Consider the following 20,159-nt stretch of genomic DNA (forward strand, 5'->3'; position numbering starts at 1 on the left):
ACACACACACACACACACACACACACACACACACACACACACACACACACACACACACACACACACACACACACACACAGTCTCTCTCATACACACAATTTTATTTAGCTAATGATGTTCCTGTGACACTGTTCCTAGCTGCTGGTTCACTGTTCACTTCTGGATAATAAAAAAAAGTGGAAAATGTACATGGACTGCAGGTGAGGTTCTTTTCCTAACACAGAAATTCAATTTATGATTAGTCCTGATGTTGGTTTAAAAATCAAGCCTAAAAAAGTCCATTTTACATACCTTAGCGGTATGAGTGTCAGTTTATTACACTGTACAAACAATAATAATGCCTACAAATCTGTGTTGCTGCTCAGCATTGACATATCCCAGGCCGAATAATTAATTCAGCGCAAAAAAAAATGTGTTTGCATGTAGTTAATTGAAAATAATTAAAAGAAAAATCTAAAATACGATGGCATCATGACAAAAACCTGGCAATTAAAGGGTTACAATCTTTTAAAATTCACAAATATTTTATATCAATAGATAGGTAAGATGTAGGGGGAAAGAATTGTCGAAAAAAAAGTTAAAAAAAGAATGTATAATTTTTTTTATAGCTACCTCAATGAAATGTAAATTTTACGGACCTTAGCGGTACGAGTGTGAGTATTTGACACTGCACAAAAAATAATAATGCCTGAAAATCAGTTTTGCTGCTCATCATTGACATATCCCAGGCCTACTAATTCAAGACACAAACAAATTGTTTGCATGTAGTAGGGGAGAACGGGGTAATCTGAGCCACTTTTTACATTTGCTCCCCTTTAAGCGAGCTAAAATGATCACTCAAATTTACACATTTCCCATTAATTCAGGATGTTTCCTAGAAATGGGCATTAGCAGAATTTATTCAAGACAAAGGGCAGTGAAAATATGATTGTTTTAAAAAAAGTTGTCATGTGGCTCACTTTACCCCAGCTGTGGGGTAAACTGATCCACTTACTTTTTCCACTCAGAAACTACCATAACAACACATATTGTAACAGTAAGAATCCTGAAAGCTAGCCACACATTCCAGAACTAATGTCGGACTAGTAAAAGAATGATGGGGTTTGGTCAATTAAGCAAAGCAAATTTTCTAAACACTTGAAAGTAACTCTGAACAAAATCAAATGCAACATATTATAATTCAAAAGGTTTTAATAAGATTCAAATGAAAGATAGAACCAGTTAGATTAGAACACAGTCTGGGGGTCAGAACACAGGACCCTTAGAGCCAGCTAGTGTCTGGGGGTCAAAGCATGAAAATCAGAACCAGCTAGAACAGCCTGGGACTCAGAACACAGGAGAAGACCCAGCTGGATTATAACATCAGCCTGTCATACTCTACAACTAGGCCTACTCTACATTCCAGCCCTGAAGGTAACAGGGAAAGATGAGAAGGTGCTCTTTCCGTGTGGTTGCCCCAGGTCGTCTTCCTGGTGTATTTCCTTGGCATGATGGCTTTTCTACAATGTGTATGACATTAAAATAAAACATATGTCATGTAATATTACATTAAAATATGTTTCAGACTAAACTTAACTCGTGCCTCATGGTGTGGGAAAGTGAGACGGTGGCTCACATTCCCCCACAGCATTTGGCTCACTTTCCCCCACCACCACAATTTGAGAAAGAACTACCTCTCTTAGCATTTCAGGCTAATCTTCAGTTATCAGCATCACATGGTTTCATATGTTGGTAGTTCATCAACATGTATGATAGAAGTTTTTCTACGTGAATACATTTGCTTTGGCACAACATTTGATTAAGTTGACAGCAAGAAAATTTACTTTTACATGCAAAATACCTATTTTGGTGAAAAAAACATGCTTACCACAGCACCATGAGGTCCTCTCTTTCAGGGCCATGGGGAAATGAGAGGGGCTTGAAAACATATATCTCACATGACCACAAATGTTTTCCGTTGCCTAGATACAGGGGGTGGCTCACATTACCCGATGCCTCAGATTCCCCCGTTCTCCCCTATATTGAAAATATTTAATTTTTTTTTCATCTAAAATACGATGGCATCATGACCAAAACCTGGCATTTAAAGGGTTAAAATCTTTTAAATTCAAGAATATTTTATACTAATAGTTAGGTCAGATGTAGAGGAAAAGAATTGGCAAAAAAAAAGTAGAAAAAAATAATGTATAATATTTTTTATAGCTACCTCAATGAAATGTCCATTTTACGGACCTTAGCGGTACGAGTGTGGCTAATATTATAACGGGCCCCAAGGGTTAAGAATTGTTCACACAAGTCACATATAAAGTAAAAATCAAAACAAATGTAGTCTGTTGTCCCCAGAGACTACAGACTACATGTCATCATTAGTTTTTACATTTTATAGAGAATAATGCTAAATTGATATGGTTACTTAAACTTAATTTGACCAAATCCCCAATAATTAGATATAACAGAGGCTGGTGAATAGCTGTGTTATGAGGGTAGTGGACTTGTTCAGTCATTTGCTCTTCTCCTAAATTAGGTATGGGATAAAAATGTTGTAAACTGTGTGTATTCTACCATACGTTTTGATTTTCTTTTCTCTCGCTGCTCTTCTGAAATGTGTGTTACTGTACACTGCAGGATACTTCTGTAAGTCAAAACGTTTGTATAAAAAAACACTTCACTGGCAATGATTTCACTGAGTTTAAAGCCTGAATGCAAGAGTTGAGTGAAATTTGAAGCTACACGTTTGTAATCGTCTTCATAGACCAGTGTAGGGATAACATTTGTATATACAGTATACATTTGTGTTGCCAGTGAAGTGGTGGTCAGTTTAACATACACTTAGCAATTTTAAAGAGGACATTTGTGAAATTGTGTTTGTGAACTGACAACACAAATAGGCCTGGGCTCTTAGAACAATTTGGGGCTGGGAGAATGTCTTGGCCTCAGAATCAGTATCTGCTTTTGAACAGGACATGAAGACTCTTGGCTGGGCCTGTCAGAGAACTGTGGTGGAGCATTTGGGCCTGGGATGCATTCAAACTGGATCCCACTCAGGTCAGACTACAACGCCAAAATCTGGGACTATAGAGAACAACAAGCAAAGACATGGATCGGCGTGTTACATGAAAAAACAATGTGCGATTGCAAAAAAGAATGAGTAATTAAACGACTCTAAGAGAATCCATCATCGAAACTGAAAACAGTAGAAATAGGCATTAGTTCTAAACATGATTTGGAAAACAGGAAAACATCTAGGATCTCCTTTCATTTTTTGTTAGTATTTGATTCTAGATTAGCCTTCCTTTAAATAAAAACTGCTTTCTTACAGATCAATTCATTCTAAATCCCTGCTGCTGTGGCCTTCCAGCTGGGGCGCTCACCTTCAGGTAACATGCAGTGCCTTCTAACACTCACTAGGTGGCAGACATACTCCCTTTGCATTGCATCCCACACACACACACACACACACACACACATACACACGGTATAGGGATTGAACTTGTTTTAGGAGATCACTGATTGCTGATTTTTTGTCTAAATAAGATTAGGAACATGCACACACATTCAGAAACTATGTTATGCAGCATACAAAGCACATGCAGCACATGCTCCACATTATCAGTTGACTTTATCTGGGCTCAAAAAACGAAAAATTGGTTGAACCAGTTTAACTATGTTAATGTAACTATGAGAAAACAGTCAACTGCGGTTTCAAATGGGTTTGTTTGCCCTGAACTAAAGTATGCTGCTCTTCCTAGCTGTTGCGGCCCTGGGGGTCCACCACCTGTATAAACAGTGGGAATACGAATATGATACGGTTACAGGAGTCCTCTACTCTGGAGAGTACAGAGTGTGAGAGAAGAGGAGAGCATGAAGAACGAATGCAAAAAGAATAGTGCGTTTACTTAAGAGAGTGCAAGAAGTTAAACACATATATGCTATACATGTATCAAGCAATGCAGAACTTACCTGTGCTGCTGAAATCTCTCTGGTAGAGTTCAGGTCCATATATGAGAGAAAATTGACCCATAGCAAACGTTTTCACTGACAGGGTTCTGTTGGGAATGTATTGACAATTATAATAAAATTAAAAAAAAATCTGCATTGAGTGTATTTTTCAGAATACATTTTTTAACATAGACCTCTTTATGCAAAAAATATACAGTATCTCACAAAAGTGAGTACACCCCTCATATTTCTTCAAATATTTCATTATATCTTTCCATGGGACAACACTGAAGAAATTACACTTTGATATAATGTAAAGTAGTCAGTGTACAGCTTATATAACAGTGTAAATTTACTGTCGCCTCAAAATAACTCGACACACAACCATTAATGTCTAAACTGAAGGCAACAAAAGTGAGTACACCCCTAAGAAAAAAATTCCAAATTGGGCCCAAAGTGTCAATATTTTGTGTGGCCACCATTATTTTCCAGCACTACCTTAACCCTCTTGGGCATGGAGTTCACCAGAGCTTCACAGGTTCCCACTGGAATCCTCTTGCACTCATTCATGACAACATCACGGAGCTGGTCGATATTAGAGACCTTGCGCTCCTCCATCTCCCGTTTTAAGAAGCCCCAAAGATGTTCGATAGGGTTTAGGTCTGGGGACATGCTTGGCCAGTCCATCACCTTTACCCTCAGCTTCTTTAGCAAGCCACTGGTCATCTTGGAGGTGTGTTTGGGGTCGTTATCATGTTGCAATACTGCCCTGCAGCCCAGTTTAAGAAGGTTGAGTGCACGTTTTCAGCGTCATACCAAGAGGTTGGCTTTGGAAAATTGACGTATGAGTGCTGCCAGCATTGCTGCAGGGCTTGAAGGGGTGGGGGGTCAACCTGTCAGTGCTCAGACCATACGCCACACTCTGCATCATACTGGTCTGCATGGCTGTCGTCCGAGAAGGAAGCCTCTTCTAAAGATGATGCAAAATAAAGCCCACAAATAGTTTGCTGAAGACAAGCAGACTACGGACATGGATCACTGCAACCATGTCCTGTGGTCTGATGAGACCAAGATAAACTTATTTGGTTCAGATGGTGTTAAGAGTGTGTGGTAGCAACCAGGTGAGGAGTACAAAGACAAGTGTGTATTGCCTATAGTCAAGCATGGTGGTTGGAGTGTCATGGTCTGGGGCTGCATGAGTGCTGCCAGCACTGGGGAGCTACAGTTCATTGAATACCAACATGTACTGTGCCATACTGAAGCAGAGCATGATCCCCTCCCTTCGTAAACTGGGCCGCAGGGAAGTACTGCAACATGATAACGACCCCAAACACACCTCCTAACGACCACTGGCTTGCTAAAGAAGCTGAGGGTAAAGGTTATGGACTGGCCAAGCATGTCCCCAGACCTAAACCCTATTGAGCATCTTTGGGGCTTCTTAAAACAGGAGATGGAGGAGCGCAAGGTCTCCAGTATCCACCAGCTCCGTGATGTTGTCATGAATGAGGGGAAGAGGATTCCAGTGGCAACCTGTGAAGCTCTGGTGAACACCATGCCCATGAGGGTTAAGGTAGTGCTGGAAAATAATGGTGGCCACACAAAATATTGACACTTTGGGCCCAATTTGGACATTTTAACTCAGGGGTGTACTCACTTTTGTAACCGGCAGTTTAGACATTAATGGCTGTGTGTCGAGTTATTTTGAGGGGACAGTAAATTTACACTGTTATATAAGCTGTACACACGCTACTTTACATTGTATCAAAGTGTCATTTATTCAGTGTTGTCCCATGAAAAGATATAATGAAATATTTGAAGAAATGTGAGGGGTGTACTCACTTTTGTGAGATACTGTATATAGAAAGGATCGAATGCAATTTTATGCTGTGAGTATACTGTGTTACATTTGGCAAAGACTTTGTCATTGCATAAAACGTACACTGTATTCTAAGTATTTTTCTAAATTATTTTATATGCAATCATGTTTTAGGCCTATTATATGTCTATACAGTACAGTACATACAAATATACCAACATGGGATTCCCATGTTTATGTGAAGGTAACAAGCTGAAGAGCACACACTGGATGAGTTTCCTTTAGCCTACCTTTCCCTTTTCCTCGTCTTCATGTCTCATACTACTGGAAGAAAACACTTTAGGTCCCTCTTTTTAGCTCGACTCCACCAATGGGCAACCTAAAGATATGAGCGAGAAGCAAGGACATATTCGAAAACTATTGAAACTTGGCCCTGGGCTGTGGTGGTTGACTTATGTCAAGCTGAGCTAAGATGAAACTGTGTTTCCGGCTTGAATTTTCAAAATAAGTCAATTCTTGAAACATGCGTCGCCAATTTCTTTGAACTATTACAGATAATTGCGTTATTTTAAAAAGCTCTGACGAGAAATCTATATTTAATCGAATTATATATCGCACTACACATCATTTGATACATGTTTCTTGTCGTCTTTACTGTTTGTGCTTTTATTCTGAAGGCATCCTTATTAGCCACTTTAGCGCAGCTGCTCAGCAGCAGCTACCTGGTTGCTAGACGACACTAGACCCGCAACAACTGATGTGAAAACAGAAACCTCTGCATGGAAAGAAAACGACATTTTACCGGATTTAAGGCAGCTATGGTTAACAGTGAATGTCCTCGGGTTGTTACGTGGAGAACCCGAAATGTTGTGGACGAAAATGTCGAGTTGTAGCCAAGCTAACGGGTCTTTTGTTACCCCATGTTTTTACTACTCGTAGCAGAAGAAGGAGGCAACCTGAAGTGCGCTGTTTGACTGAAGGGAGAAAAAATGAGAGGATTACACACTGGCAAAGTCAAGTTTACCAACTTAACGTAACGTTTGCTCAACAGCTATGTTCAGTGGAGCTGCTAAGATGTCTCTAGAGGCGAGTGATGTTCAGTCGGATGACGACTGTGAGGAGCTGGTGAGTCTTTAGCTTTGCTTAAAGGTCAACAACAATAATACAACTGCATCTCTCCCAGAGTCTTTGTATCAGTGTTTTTACTGAGTGCTAAGTGCTTATTTTAAAAGCCTGCAGTGGCGCTATTCATCACACTTGAGTCTGCAACCCAATAGTTTATGGCAGGAGTAGTTCCATTCCCTTTTGCAGGGTTCCTACATAATACAGATCCATAAAAAGTCTTAAAAGGCATTTAATTCGTTGTAAGGCCTTAGCTGGCATCAAAATGTCTTGAAGCAATCTTTCAAAAGTCCTTCAAATACCAAGTTTGTGTGTGTGTGTGTGTGTGTGTGTGTGTGTGTGTGTGTGTGTGTGTGTGTGTGTGTAGGTGTGTGTGTGTGTGTGTGTGTGTGTGTGTGTGTGTGTGTGTGTGTGTGTGTGTGTGTGTGTGTGTGTGTGTGTGTATGAGATGTGCGTGTGTGAGCGCATTTCAACTAGAGATTTTAATCATCTTAATCATACACCTCATATGTCAGTTCATGTGGAACTATTGGTGGTCCAAACATTGCTTTATGACACAGATAAAACATATGTGAAACATTTTAAACTCAAACCTGCATTATCTCTCTCTCTCTCTCTCTCTCTCTCTCTCACACACACACACACACACACTCCTCTGTTTAACCCAGGTTGAGGATGGCTTCTCTTTCTCTGCGGATTTTTTGGAAAAGGTAAAGAAATGAACCTTTTTCTTGGTGAAATCTGTTTGGGCTTATGTGTCTTGCTTTGAGAAATTAGTAGACTGTTTGGTTCTGCCTCACAGAAGTAACTTCATAAATAAACTTTGTCCTCTGCTTTCACACCTTGTTTACTTGTTCCCTGTCAGAGCACACGGAGAAAAAGATCTTCTGGCAAGCCTCCTCCTTCTCCAAGTAAGACTTACTCAGCTGCTTTGTGGGGGATATTTTCTTTGCAACAAAAAAACCCACACTTTCCCAACTTCAATGATTGTTTATAAACTGCGTGTGTACATGTGCAGGGTCTCCATACCTCTCCAGTATGAACGTTAACCCCAGGAGAGCAGTGGTGGCGGCCTGGAGACTGCCCAGGGCCTCCCTAGGGGACACCAGAGGGGACACGCCCGGGGAGAGCGGCTCAGCTCGCCTCACGTCACTAAGCAACGGCCACGGTAGGCAGCACAGTGCAAACACAACACAACAACTGAAGCTTCAGATGGAAAGATCGATAGACTCCGTTTGTTGTTCATCTATATAACTAGTTTGCGGACTTTGCAGGTGTTCTGATGTCTTTGTGAAGACGAGAAACTCTGTAAGTGTCGCAACGATGTTACAGTTGGTTTGACCTCTCTGGGATTAGTACCAAGAGAAAATCAGTTCCGTAACTTAAAGGAGCATTTATTGATTTCGATGAGCCTATTTTTCGATGTGTCAAACATGTTAGCAAGTACGCTAAGTTGACGTCTTTCGCACATCTAGCTAAAAGTCCTGAAAGAAATCCTACCTTTTATATTTCATGAGGGTCATAATGTTAAAATGTTATTGAAACTGGTGTTGATCCGACTTTTATGATCATATGGAGAATGTTTGTTGTGCTGTTGAAATGTACTGCATCAGGCAGGAAGGTGTTTCAGAGTTTTCACCTACTGTCATTAATTTAAATGGGCTTTACAAAATGACAACAACAACAGTGTTTAGTAATAAGTAACTGAGAGCTGAATTTTCAGACTGCTCAACCAATTCAACGAGCTAAAATACATACAGTATCTCTTTTTTTTTCTAATATTTTTTTTTGGCATTTTTATGCTTTATTGACAGTGTAGAGACAGAGTTGAAATGGGGCAGAGAGGGGAGTGACATGCAGAGAACGACCGCGGGCTGGAATCAAACCCGGGTCCGCTGCTGGCCGAGGCTCACGGGGGGGACGCCCTACCAACTGAGCTAAGGGTGCCCCCAGAAAATACATATCTCTAATGGCAATTCTTTTTTATTATATCTGTACTTTATTGCATACTTTCATTGCAATAAATGTCATGATTGTCACTTGATCGATTTTCATATGAGAAAATAGGATTGTTACAGCATGAGGGAGCGTTCAAACTACATACTGTTCTGAAATGATGTTGAGTGCCTCAGTTTGATTCAGTATTGATTTGTGTGGGTAAATCTCTTGAACCCTCTCTCTCTGTCTCTCTCTCTTTCTCTGTCTCTCTCTCTCTCTCTCTTTGCGCATCAGATTTGTCCCAGACGCTGAGATCAGAGTACAACGTCACACCGGAGCTTCTCAAACAGACGCTGAGCATGAGGAAACAAAAACATCTCCACTCTGGATCCAATGGTGAGAGAAAGTGTGGATTGTGTGTCCGATTTATGGAAAAAATACTAGTGAGGGCGACATTATTGTACGCCGCTGTATACTGCCCATCTGTGGTGTCGTTATAAACAAGGCAGCATTAGAAAGCTTACAGTGGCCTACAATGATAGCATGAGGCTACTGCTGAGAGCTCCAAGAAGCTCCAGCGCAAGCCAAATGTTTGTAAGTGTTGGGGTCCCTACCTGCTCTGCTGTGTTGCGTGGCCTGATGTATGGATTTATGTGTAAGGCATCTGAGTCCGAAAATAACTTAATTGCAGTTTTGGCCAACCCTCTATGCAGTTCGGTTAGATTTTCTTCCAGACTGTGGAACCATTGGCTGTGGAACCATTGGCATAATCATGTCTGTATGCTTGGCACTGAATATTCTGGAAGGCTGTGTATTTTTTACTCTGTTTGTCTATTTGTTTATGTTGTTTGTGTTGATATGGATCCCCCTGGGTCTGAAATAAAGAATTGTATATTATGACATCAGCACCACAAAATGTTTTGATTGCTGTAATGTGAGAATGTCTCTGATGACTCTGTTATTTGCCCCCCCGGTGTGTTGCAGGCTCCCCCCTTGGCACAAGTGACAACAGAGACAAGGAGGACATGTACGATGAGATTATTCGCCTCAAGAAGGTAAAGAGTCACACAGTTATTGTTGCGTGTTCAGGAAAAACCAACAATTGAAAAAAAAAAAAAAAATGTCAGTAGAAGCGATGAGGGCTGCTCAGCTGTCAGTGCAACATGACATGTGCATCTCTGGTCTAAAGCTGAAATAGCCTTGAGCAATGCATGGATTGTCTGACTCAGACTTGTATTCCTTTATAGCAGAAGATGGCGTGGGCACATTTTCTTATGGAGGGTCACCACCCGCTACCTTTACGTACTGTGTGTGCGCTAAATGAAAGTTGGTGTTAATACACAGCCTAGGCTCTGTAAACTGGTATGTTAAAAAAAGTGTATGCAAACAAAAGGGCCCTGCCGTAGCTGGCAACAAACCTTTTTACAGAGCCTAGGCTGTGTGTTTTCACTGTTTTTTTTTTCAGCGCGCATAAACAGTGCTGACAGGTATTGGATTCTGAGGAGATATTCCCTGATTTTGACAAAGTTATTCCGACAACCAGCATTGTCCAGAATCACTGACGGCACCTTTAAGGGGTTTATTTACATTTGGCACCTCATGGTGTAACCTTTCCTTGTTATGATGTGTCATACATCTCCTGTGCCATTCTCTGCAGAGTCTCCAGGCACAGAAGTCTGACAACCAGCAAATGAAAGCCAAGCTACGCCGCCTGGAGGAAGATAACGCTAAAAGAGAGAAACAGATAGAAGAACTGTTGGATCCCACCAAAGTACGATCACTACACTAGCCCCTTTTACACAGCCAGTGAAAGCTGGGAATATGCCGGAATTTCGGCCCTCCGCCCTGCTGTATAAATGTGACCGTTGCGGAACGAGGGAAGAAAGGTGCGAGAGATTGTTCCGGGAATTTTACTACCTCGGGGGGTAGTAAGATTCCCGACACAATCCGTTCCGCCTCTCTGTTTAAATGCGGCCAGCTTGTTGTTGCGGAACTGGGGGGCGTTTGACGTTCCATAGCCTACGTTCTAAACATGCGACCATGTTAGCAGTTGAAGGACGTGTGTTTAAGATTAACCACGGCGGCCTGATGTCCCGTAAAAATCACCAAATAAAAGGAACGGCGTATAATCTAGCTGGTCATAAGGTCCGCTGCTCAATACAAACCCCCACGCTTAATTTTGCAGAGTTTATGAGTCTATTTCTGCCCGGGGGAAGTTGTACAATGGGAAAGCTAGGCTAGGCTAAGCTAGGCTGCGACCGGATCGCCACCGCTATTATTATCCTAAGTCTTAGCGTATATCCACACTTTATTTCTGTCTACAGTAACGTGACTTCACACACTGTGTGTGTGTGTGTGTGTGTGTATGTCTGATCACTGCTCTCACAAAGAGACTCGCTCACAGTCAACCTGCCACACAAACACACACACAATGGGAAAGCTAGGCTAGGCTAAGCTAGGCTGCGACCGGATCGCCGCCGCTATTATATATTATTATCCTAAGTCTGAGCGTATATCCACACTTTATTTCTGTCTACAGTAACGTGACTTCACACACTGTGTGTATGTGTATGTCTGATTGGCAGATCTCTGCCCTCACAAAGAGACTCGCTGACAGCCAACCTGTCACACAAACACACACAGACACAGACACATACACAGAGGTGAAGCAGTGAGCAGCGTAGTGATTTTTGTCAGTTTGGTTAACAGTCCCAGAGATGTTGGACTCAGCGCGTCGCGAGATCAACCGGCACATCGTGGGGACAGTAAAATACGTCCCTCTTACTGCAAGCTCCAGCACTTCTGCTCTCAATTCACCGGCCAGTGTTGTTGTTGTAAAGCAGCTGACCGGCGCGGCGCTAAATGTTTACGTCACACCTGACGCTGTTTACAAGCACCTCTTTCATTCCGGAACGCTGTGTAAAAGGGGCTACTGATGCGCCAGCAGGCCGGCGTTGCTTGGTTCTGTGTAAATAACACAGAAGCAAGCAAAGCTGGCATATTAGAGTGATGTTGATCCATCAATATGCCGCAATCTCTGTGTAAAAGGGGCTACTGTTTCAATTGATTTGTCTTAAAAACTAAAAATGTTTTTAATAATTACACACATTCTTTTTTGTCTATAGGGATCTGAATACACTCGTAGTTTGGTGGATAAAAAAAGGGAAGGAAGTGTGGTAAGTACATATCGTGTCTGTTGATGAGCACAGTAGATATTGTATTTTTTTGAATGGATCCTAAACAGATTTTGTAAAATTGATTCAATCCATCAAGATTGTCAACGGGCTGAAACAGAGAATCCTGAAACTGGAGCAGCAGTGTAGAGAGAAAGAAAATGCTCTGAGGTAAAAACGCTCTCCTACCTTTGCAAAAGTCTGTTTGGTCTTCCGTGTGATGTAGAAAAATGTTCCGGTTATTCACTGTTTTCTATGCCCAGTAAACTGCAAAGTGAGCTGAGGACCACCAACCTGGAAGAGCTGAAGATCACAGTGGAGACGTACTTTGACGAGGTAAAAGCTGCGATGCTAGATATCTAAATATACAGTATAATGTATATATAAGGTCTGCTTTTTGTCACTTTCACAAATCTGATTGGCATGTTATCACATACAAAACACCTGAAACAAACTACTAAAGGAAAGAAGCTTACACTAAAAATAGTATTTGGATGTAGATGTACCTTTTTATGTGTGTGATAGACAACGTTATCATCACAGAGTCCGATTTTAGCTCTGGTAAAAAGGAAATCTAACCCAATCTAATCTGGCCTTTCAGATCCACAGACTGAGGATGCTTCTGGAAGGTGCGGAGAAAAGGTACATTCTTGTGTGTTTGTGACTAATCGTGTCAAAGAAAGTTGTAACAACACACAGTGACCCTGATTTAACCTGTGTTTATTTCGGTCTGAATAGATTGAAGTGGGTCTGGTCCAATGCTTTAGTAGAAGTGTGATCATGGGCCTATATCTTATAATAACTGTAGGATACAGAGTTACAATGTAATATTATAAGATTAATTTTACCCTTTAGCAAAATGAGATATTGTCCTTACAATGTAATTGCAGATTTCAATGTTTACATGGCTGAAATTGGACAATTATGTTATTTATAAGTTTATCAAACATATTCTGAGTTCATTCAATACCCAGGCGTAAAACATCAAGTCAGTCACTTTCCTTTCACCAACATTCAGGAAGGCAGACCGAATAAAAGGTGGGGTCAGCGATTCTGGAGAACGCTTGTTGTCAAAATTGGTCTATATCTTCTCACAATCTGCTACGTGACCATATTGTGTAACAACAAAAAATGATATACGAATGAAATGAATAATAATGCTAATACACAGCTTAAGCTCTGTAAACTGGCATGTAAACAAAGGGGGCCCACCGTAAATAGCAACATGCCCGTTTATTTACAAATTGTTAATCAACAAATATTCTCCAGAATCGCTGACTGCACCTTTAAAGGAGTCCTCGTCTTCGCATAGTCACTCATATCCATCCAGGATGTGAATTATGTTCACACATATCAGCCAAAGGATTGGATTGCAGGATTTGTGACGACTATTTAAAAAAAAAATACTATCATCCCCTGCTTTCATTTATCTGCGTCTCTTCTCACGGAATCCCTCCCATGGTCTCTTTGTCTGTCAACAGTGGTCGAGCAGAGAGTAAATGCTCTCAGAGGCAGCAGAAAGCTTTAAGCTCGGCCGTTCATCGTCTGTCTGAGAGCGTGAAGCAGCTCCAACAGGAGAACACAGCGCTCAGAGAGGAGCTGGACACTGACAGTCCAGCAGCAGGACTCAAAGGTCTGTCTTCACACAGCAAAAACCACACTGACACCTTGGTCCAAGAGCAAGTGCTCTATGAATGGTTTATATTACTTTTGCTGGACCTCCTTATTCCTTTTTTTGTCACTAAATATATTCTTAAATTATTAATTTTTTGGTGGTAATGGATGAGTGAAATGTAATGAGCAGAAGTACAAACTCAAGTCATAGCTATCAAAAATCATGAAAGGAAACGATTGCATGAATTAACATAATATAAATATAAAAACTAACCATTAGACAGCAGTCTTGCAAACAAAGGTAGCTGAATAATAGGTAAGTTAGCTTTAGGGGCTGAATCACCATTGTGGTATTGTATTTTGTATTGTATTGCTGATGAAAAAAGTGTGTGTGTATCTGTGTGTGTGTCCTAGGTTACAGAGAGTGGAGTAAACAGAGACTGTTGAGAAGGCTGCTGGAAGTGGAGAAGGTGAGAGAAAAACTCTAACTAACCATCCGCCATGTACCGTAAACACATGCAGTCACCTGTGTCGGATTGTGGACAACAGCTCCTTTCACAGACTGACTCCTCTCTCCTCCAATCAGAGGCTGGAGGACAGCAAGAGACATGCCCAGTCGACAAAGAGCAGCAGGCGATTGGATCAGGAGGTCCAGGCCACGCCCACTGAGATCCTGGGGTTTCCCATAGCAACAGAGGCGATGGTCTCCGTGGGAACGATGACAGAGGAAGGGGTGGAGTCTTCTGATCTGAAAGAGCGCCTCGGCCAATCAGAGAAGGAGAGGGCGGGACTCCAAGAGAGGCTGTCTAGTAAAGAGTGAGTAACCACCCAGTTTCACCTACACAGCTTCTGTAGATAATGTAAATGGTATACACATGATAAACGATGAGCACAAAGACATTTCATTTGGTTCTTGAGACTTAATCTGTGTTGTGTTTGTGCTTTCAGCGATGAGCTAAGTCAGTTGAGGACAGAAAGAGAAGATCTGGAGAAAGAGGCGGAGCGATGGAAAGCTGAACAGACAAAAGAACGGGACAAAGAGAGACTGCAGCATAAGTACGTCTGAGTTGTGACATCATTTGACTCAACATGCCGAACTCAGCCAAACAAAATTAACAGTGAATAAATGCAACCACGTCAAACAAACAATAGGAACAGATAGTAATCGATAGTAGTTATATACATTGCATTAGAGGGGTTTGTAAAGCTCTGCTCAAAAGCAATATGCATTCAGATAAATGTACATACTCTTTGAATGTATGGTGGTATTTAAGAGAAATATCACCGAGTGCATCTGTAACTGCATATGGAGAAGTCTATTTTTCCAATTCCCACTGTGCAAATCCCAGCTGATGCCTCTGTCACGCGGATGCTTCGTAGTCGGCGTCGCATCAAACACATCCCGGCAAACACAGTTCAGCATCGACATAAAGATCCACTGGGGAATTCTCTGTACGCAAATCACGTCTAAATATGTAACAGCCAGAAGGAAGAAAGATGACTGAGAGAGATGTGGCAGGGTGGTTTAGGGTCAAATCAATACCATAAAGAAATCATGAAGGAGAGTTGTTTAAAGAGGAACTCTACTCTGCCTACTTAGTACACACATATTTAGGATCAGACTTGGTCCCCTTTCAGAAAATAAAAAGTTTATTTATCTCAAAACCAAAGTCATAGGTTTAGAAAGCCTCCGCCAAAGTTAAGAGGACATCCATTACTGCTGCTAGTTGTGTTATGTCGCATCTTTTGGGGGATTATTTAGGAGGTTTTTGCGTTTGTTTTTCTCAGACAGGAGTTAGACGAGTTGAGGACAAGGCTACACACTCTGGAAGACAGTAGTAAACCTACACCTCTATCCGCAACGTCACCAGAGGACAATGAGGACAGTCTGCCTGGAGCCGGGCTGGAAGAGGGAGAACAGAGGGACACCGCGGGGAAAGAAGGAGAGGAAAAAGCCTGTTCAGACTCAGAGAAGAAAGAGAGAGAGAGAGCGGCGTTGGTCATCCAGACTAACTGGAGGGAGCACAGAAATAGGGTATGTAACACACCACGGTATTGTCAGAGAAACATTATGTAAAAAATGTCTAGACACTTTTTTCCATCCCAAATGTCTATTTCTGTCTCAATGTCTCTGCATTCTGTCTTAAGGACATTGTGATGGTGCAGTCAGTGTTAAGAGGCCACCTCCTGAGAGAGTCACGGCTCAAAGAACTGCTGAAAGAAACCCATAAAAAGGTGAAGAAAACACCCACACACCAACACTTTAAAACAGACTCACAGTCACTCTACATGAGTGTGGGAATCCTTGTACAACCCTATCCCTTTAAGTATCAATTTCACAAGCACACTTTTAAACTATGAGTGATAAAGAATTTTTTTTTTGTCTATAACGTACAAGGACATCAGATTACATCACTGATTATGTGCCTTAATTTTTCATCAGAATATGTTTAATTTCAACTAATACCAGTATGTCATTCTAGGTTTATTCTTACAATATTTTACATTACAGTGTGCACTACGGTCCTCATGTTATTTTCTCTGTACTACTGTCGTGTTTCGTAATGCTGGACATTTGTCAGCAATATTTTAAATTAGAATTCAAGAGTCAAGTCATGTGCATTGTAATTACATAACCCAATATCATGAACACAAACTTGCCTCAAAGGGGCTTAGCTATCTGCACAGCATACGGCCCGGTTTCAGAGAGAGAGAGAGAGAGAGAGAGAGAGATGCACAGCTTGGATGCTCATGTTATTGTGAGTCAGACAAAATGCAGTGGCTTTCAGAAAGTGAGCCTGAAATGGTTTGAATTTAAACTCAAATGTGGAGGCTAAACATGCCCAGATTGTTCAGTAGCTAGCAACATGGGCATTTGTATAGTGGGGAGGCTTCACACTTAACTCACTTTTCATTACTCCAATTCTGTTCTAAAACCTCCTACGAGGAACTTTTAAATGTGTATGAAAGAGTCTCCTTTGTCCTCTGATGATCATAAATGACCTGTAACAGCAGTGAAAAGGACACTTATTATTAATGCCTTCGCTTCTGTCCGATTTTCCAGGAGCTTATACAAAACGATTTACAGCAGGCAGACCGGAACACCCTGTGTTAATGAAAAGTACTAAATCAAAGTGTTGAAAAAGTTTGGCACAATTCAATTTTATACAGTATATAGCCCAATATCACCAATCCTAAAAATGGCTTAAGGGGATTCACAGTCTGTACAACATATCTCCAAAGACCCTAATTTCGGGTAAGGAAAACAAATACAGAAAACGATGTGGAAATTTGAACTTGTCCCTCTTGTGTCTTTTTCTGTTTTGCTCTCTCTCTCTCTCTCTCTTCCTCAACTCCTCTTTTCAGGCTGTGGAAGCAACAACCCACAGCGGTGATTTTGCATCCTCCGCAGAAAGAGAGCTGGATGCGGTTGCCTTGACGATGGTACAGTCTGCATTCAGGGGACACCTGGCTCGCTGTAGTCTCGCATCAGAGAGGTAACTAATGTTGACACCAACATTTATTTTTTTTAAAGAAAGCAACACATACATTTTGCAGCAATGTATGTGTGTCTGTTTCTGCCTATTGATACAATGTCTGTATGTGTGTGCGTTTCTGCATCAGCTCAGGGTTGTCTGTGCCTTCACTAATGGGAAATACGTTGCCCACGCTGGCACCGAGAAAAGCTCGCTCAACACACACACCCAGAAGAACAGGTGAGGTTTACAAACATGATTCATTCCTTATTGTATACATGACTCAGAATAACTCTGTGGTGCATAGCATCGCCCACAAAGAAACTTTAAAAAGGTTCAAATGCAAGTACACTAAATAAATTCTGCTCTCTGGATACATTCAAAATAATGTTGAAACAAATATTAAATTGTGTTTTAAAGGAGTAGTATGTAACGGCGGATTGATATGATAGGAAGTGATCAATCGAAAAATATATGTAGCAACAGTCTATTACCCATAGCAACAGTGAATTATAACGGCGGTCCAAATCAGGAAAATACCGGACCATAGAATGTCGTGATTGACCAGAACACAGCGTTTATCAGTGATGTGTAATAAATGTATATAATGCCTCTGAGCCATTCTGTATACGAGTTTGTGGTTGTGAGTTTATCGTCACTTGTGTTATTGCTGATTGCATGAAACCTCTTTACATTGTAGACGTGGAAAGGCAAGTAACTTTGACAGGATGAAAACACACCTTCAATACAACACCTCAAGAGTGTCAAGTAAGGGTTCAGATGTTTGTTGTGTATAAAACACCACGGCACCGCCCTACTTTCAACCTCAAAAATTGCTCATCGTGTCCTTCCCTGACGCCTGTATGAACAATGATGGATCTCTTTTGCATGCTGTTCTAATTCCTGTGTGCCTGTCTCCTCTGCCGCAGACAAAGCTCTTGACAGCCTCCTATCAAAGACCTCACATAACTCCTTCTACTCTTTCCAGAGCTTCTGCCTCACCTAAATGACTTTGTTAAGAGTGCACCACCTTTCCCCTCCATCTTCCTGACTTTAAGAACAGGTTGACAGCGGATGGGTGCATAGAGCAGAGCAGCTATGTCAGCGTTTTTCCCCCCGCGTGCTTACAAGACTACATTTGATGTGCTGTGTGGGCTTCACCGGGACATTTTGCACTGTACCATCCTTTTTAGGCTTGTGTTCCTGATCTTGCAAGAATACATAGGGGTGTCATAACTGTATTTGTGTTGCCTTTTTGGTTAAAAAGCACGCAATTATTTACATGGTTGCTACTGTGTTATTGTAGGTGGAATGTAAATGAAGATATTGTTAAAGGATGGTCTACAATACATTTCAATGTGTCCTGTTAAAAGTGCCATAGCTGAATAATCTCTAAATACCATTGAGGATGTGTCTGAATGGCTGGGTATTGAGTGTGTTGTTTTGTTGCGAAGGTGCTGCATCCCCCCATAAAGACGATGAAAAGCAGCGTGAGGAAGAAGACCCCTGGCTCGTCTCAAACACTCACTCTTCTAGGATGACCATCGCACCAGGTAAGAGAGAGAGGACATCTTTTTTAGCGTCTTGGTGAATTGGATTTGATAAAAACGAAGCCCTGGTGATTAAGCTCAATGATACCTGTATATCTCCTGCAGACAACACTTCAAGTCTTCAGTGCCCAGCTGAGTCCGGTGGAGCTGCCACAGCTGATTCCGATGACTCTGACGACATCATCGTGTCTCCCTCACGTCCTCTGAGAAGCAGAGAAGTCTTAATCTTGTAGACATTCTGGGTTGTGTTTGTGTGTTCTGTGTGTGCGTGATAGAGAGAGTGTAGGCAGGAAGAACTGTGTGCTTGTCTTTCTACTCAGAACCTGTGTCAGAGACTTGCACAGTCAAATTAACCAAATGGTTTTGGGTTCTTATTGAACCTACCAATGAGAGCTTGGATATTCCAATATTAGTCAGGACAACATTGAACACGTCAAACACACCATTTGATTGTGTTTACCAGAGTATGCTGGTAAATTGGTTGCAGGGTATTGTATGACATGAAGTGAATAGGCACATAAACAATTTAATTGAATCATGCTGTCCCAGGTTAATTTAAAGCAATTATTATTGTTTAATAACTTGAGCCAAATAGTTTCAGTTAGCCTCCTGTCTTCTCAATTATAGTTTTGTTTGCCAAAGTGCCTACTGCATGGATATTCAAAAGTCAAATGATGTTAATACATGTAGTTTTCATTCTTCTTAATCCGACTGGCCAAAGTAGGAAACTTCACTGTAAATTCCTTTTGATTTCACTGGTCTGATATAATCAATGAATTGTATTTGGACATGCCTGATTAGTGACACATGAACTTCATACATTAGATTTATCTCATATACTTTATAAATGATGGCGTGTTCTGAGGAATGATCGAGGGATGATTCTCAACTGATGCACTATTGAGTCAAACTGTGAATAAATTATAGATCAGTCTGCTGCAACACTTAACGCACAGTACATTGGAGGATACACAGGGAGCATGTCACATGCCAATAATGTTTGTGCTCTGATATGAAAACCTTTAGTAAGGAATGCAAAGTGAATAGAATGCAGTTTTTCTCACATGATGTGTGTAACTTAATTTCTGAGATATTCAATAAATGCTGTTTTATAAGAAAACCTCTCACGTCAGATATGCTTACAATTGTGGAAAGTTTTTAAGGACATTTACATAAGGATTGTACTCGAATACTTCCATTGCTGCATTGCATGCTACTTTATTATTCTGCTCTATCACATTTCAGAAGGAAACATTGTACTTTTTTACTATTTTGCGTTTTTTAAAGGCCTACTGTGACAATCTTTATAAAGTACTAAATGAGTCCATGACCAGCTTATAAGTACATGCTTCCGTCTTACAATATGAGTATAGAATAGACCTATAAGGAAAATTTGGAGTGAGCTCTTATTTCTTCCGGAGCTGTAGAAGTACCAGGAGCTAGTAGCTAGTACTTTTATTTTGAAAATGTATAGCCTACTTTTAATTAGAAATAGGTCTGATAATAGTTTTATTTTGGTATGATTTGGAAT

General features: G+C 41.0%; 1 protein-coding gene across 1 annotated transcript; it reads left to right on the forward strand.

Moving 5' to 3' along the window:
* The first annotated feature begins 6,620 nt into the window (after nucleotides 1-6,620).
* Nucleotides 6,621-19,682, forward strand: iqce (IQ motif containing E). The gene is made up of 21 exons (XM_080029211.1): nucleotides 6,621-6,880; nucleotides 7,546-7,587; nucleotides 7,743-7,788; nucleotides 7,896-8,045; nucleotides 9,110-9,211; nucleotides 9,800-9,870; nucleotides 10,473-10,586; nucleotides 11,941-11,991; nucleotides 12,089-12,159; nucleotides 12,252-12,324; nucleotides 12,590-12,630; nucleotides 13,470-13,621; nucleotides 14,017-14,072; nucleotides 14,189-14,418; nucleotides 14,551-14,658; nucleotides 15,391-15,637; nucleotides 15,751-15,837; nucleotides 16,969-17,099; nucleotides 17,227-17,318; nucleotides 18,533-18,631; nucleotides 18,734-19,682. The coding sequence occupies exons 1-21, from the start codon at nucleotides 6,809-6,811 to the stop codon at nucleotides 18,859-18,861; spliced, it is 2,163 nt and encodes a 720-aa protein (XP_079885337.1). The 5' UTR covers nucleotides 6,621-6,808; the 3' UTR covers nucleotides 18,862-19,682.
* Nucleotides 19,683-20,159: the final 477 nt, after the last annotated feature.

This window comes from Ammodytes marinus (assembly GCF_949987685.1).
Source record: "Ammodytes marinus genome assembly, chromosome: 6".
Classification (NCBI taxonomy): Eukaryota; Metazoa; Chordata; class Actinopteri; order Uranoscopiformes; family Ammodytidae; genus Ammodytes; species Ammodytes marinus.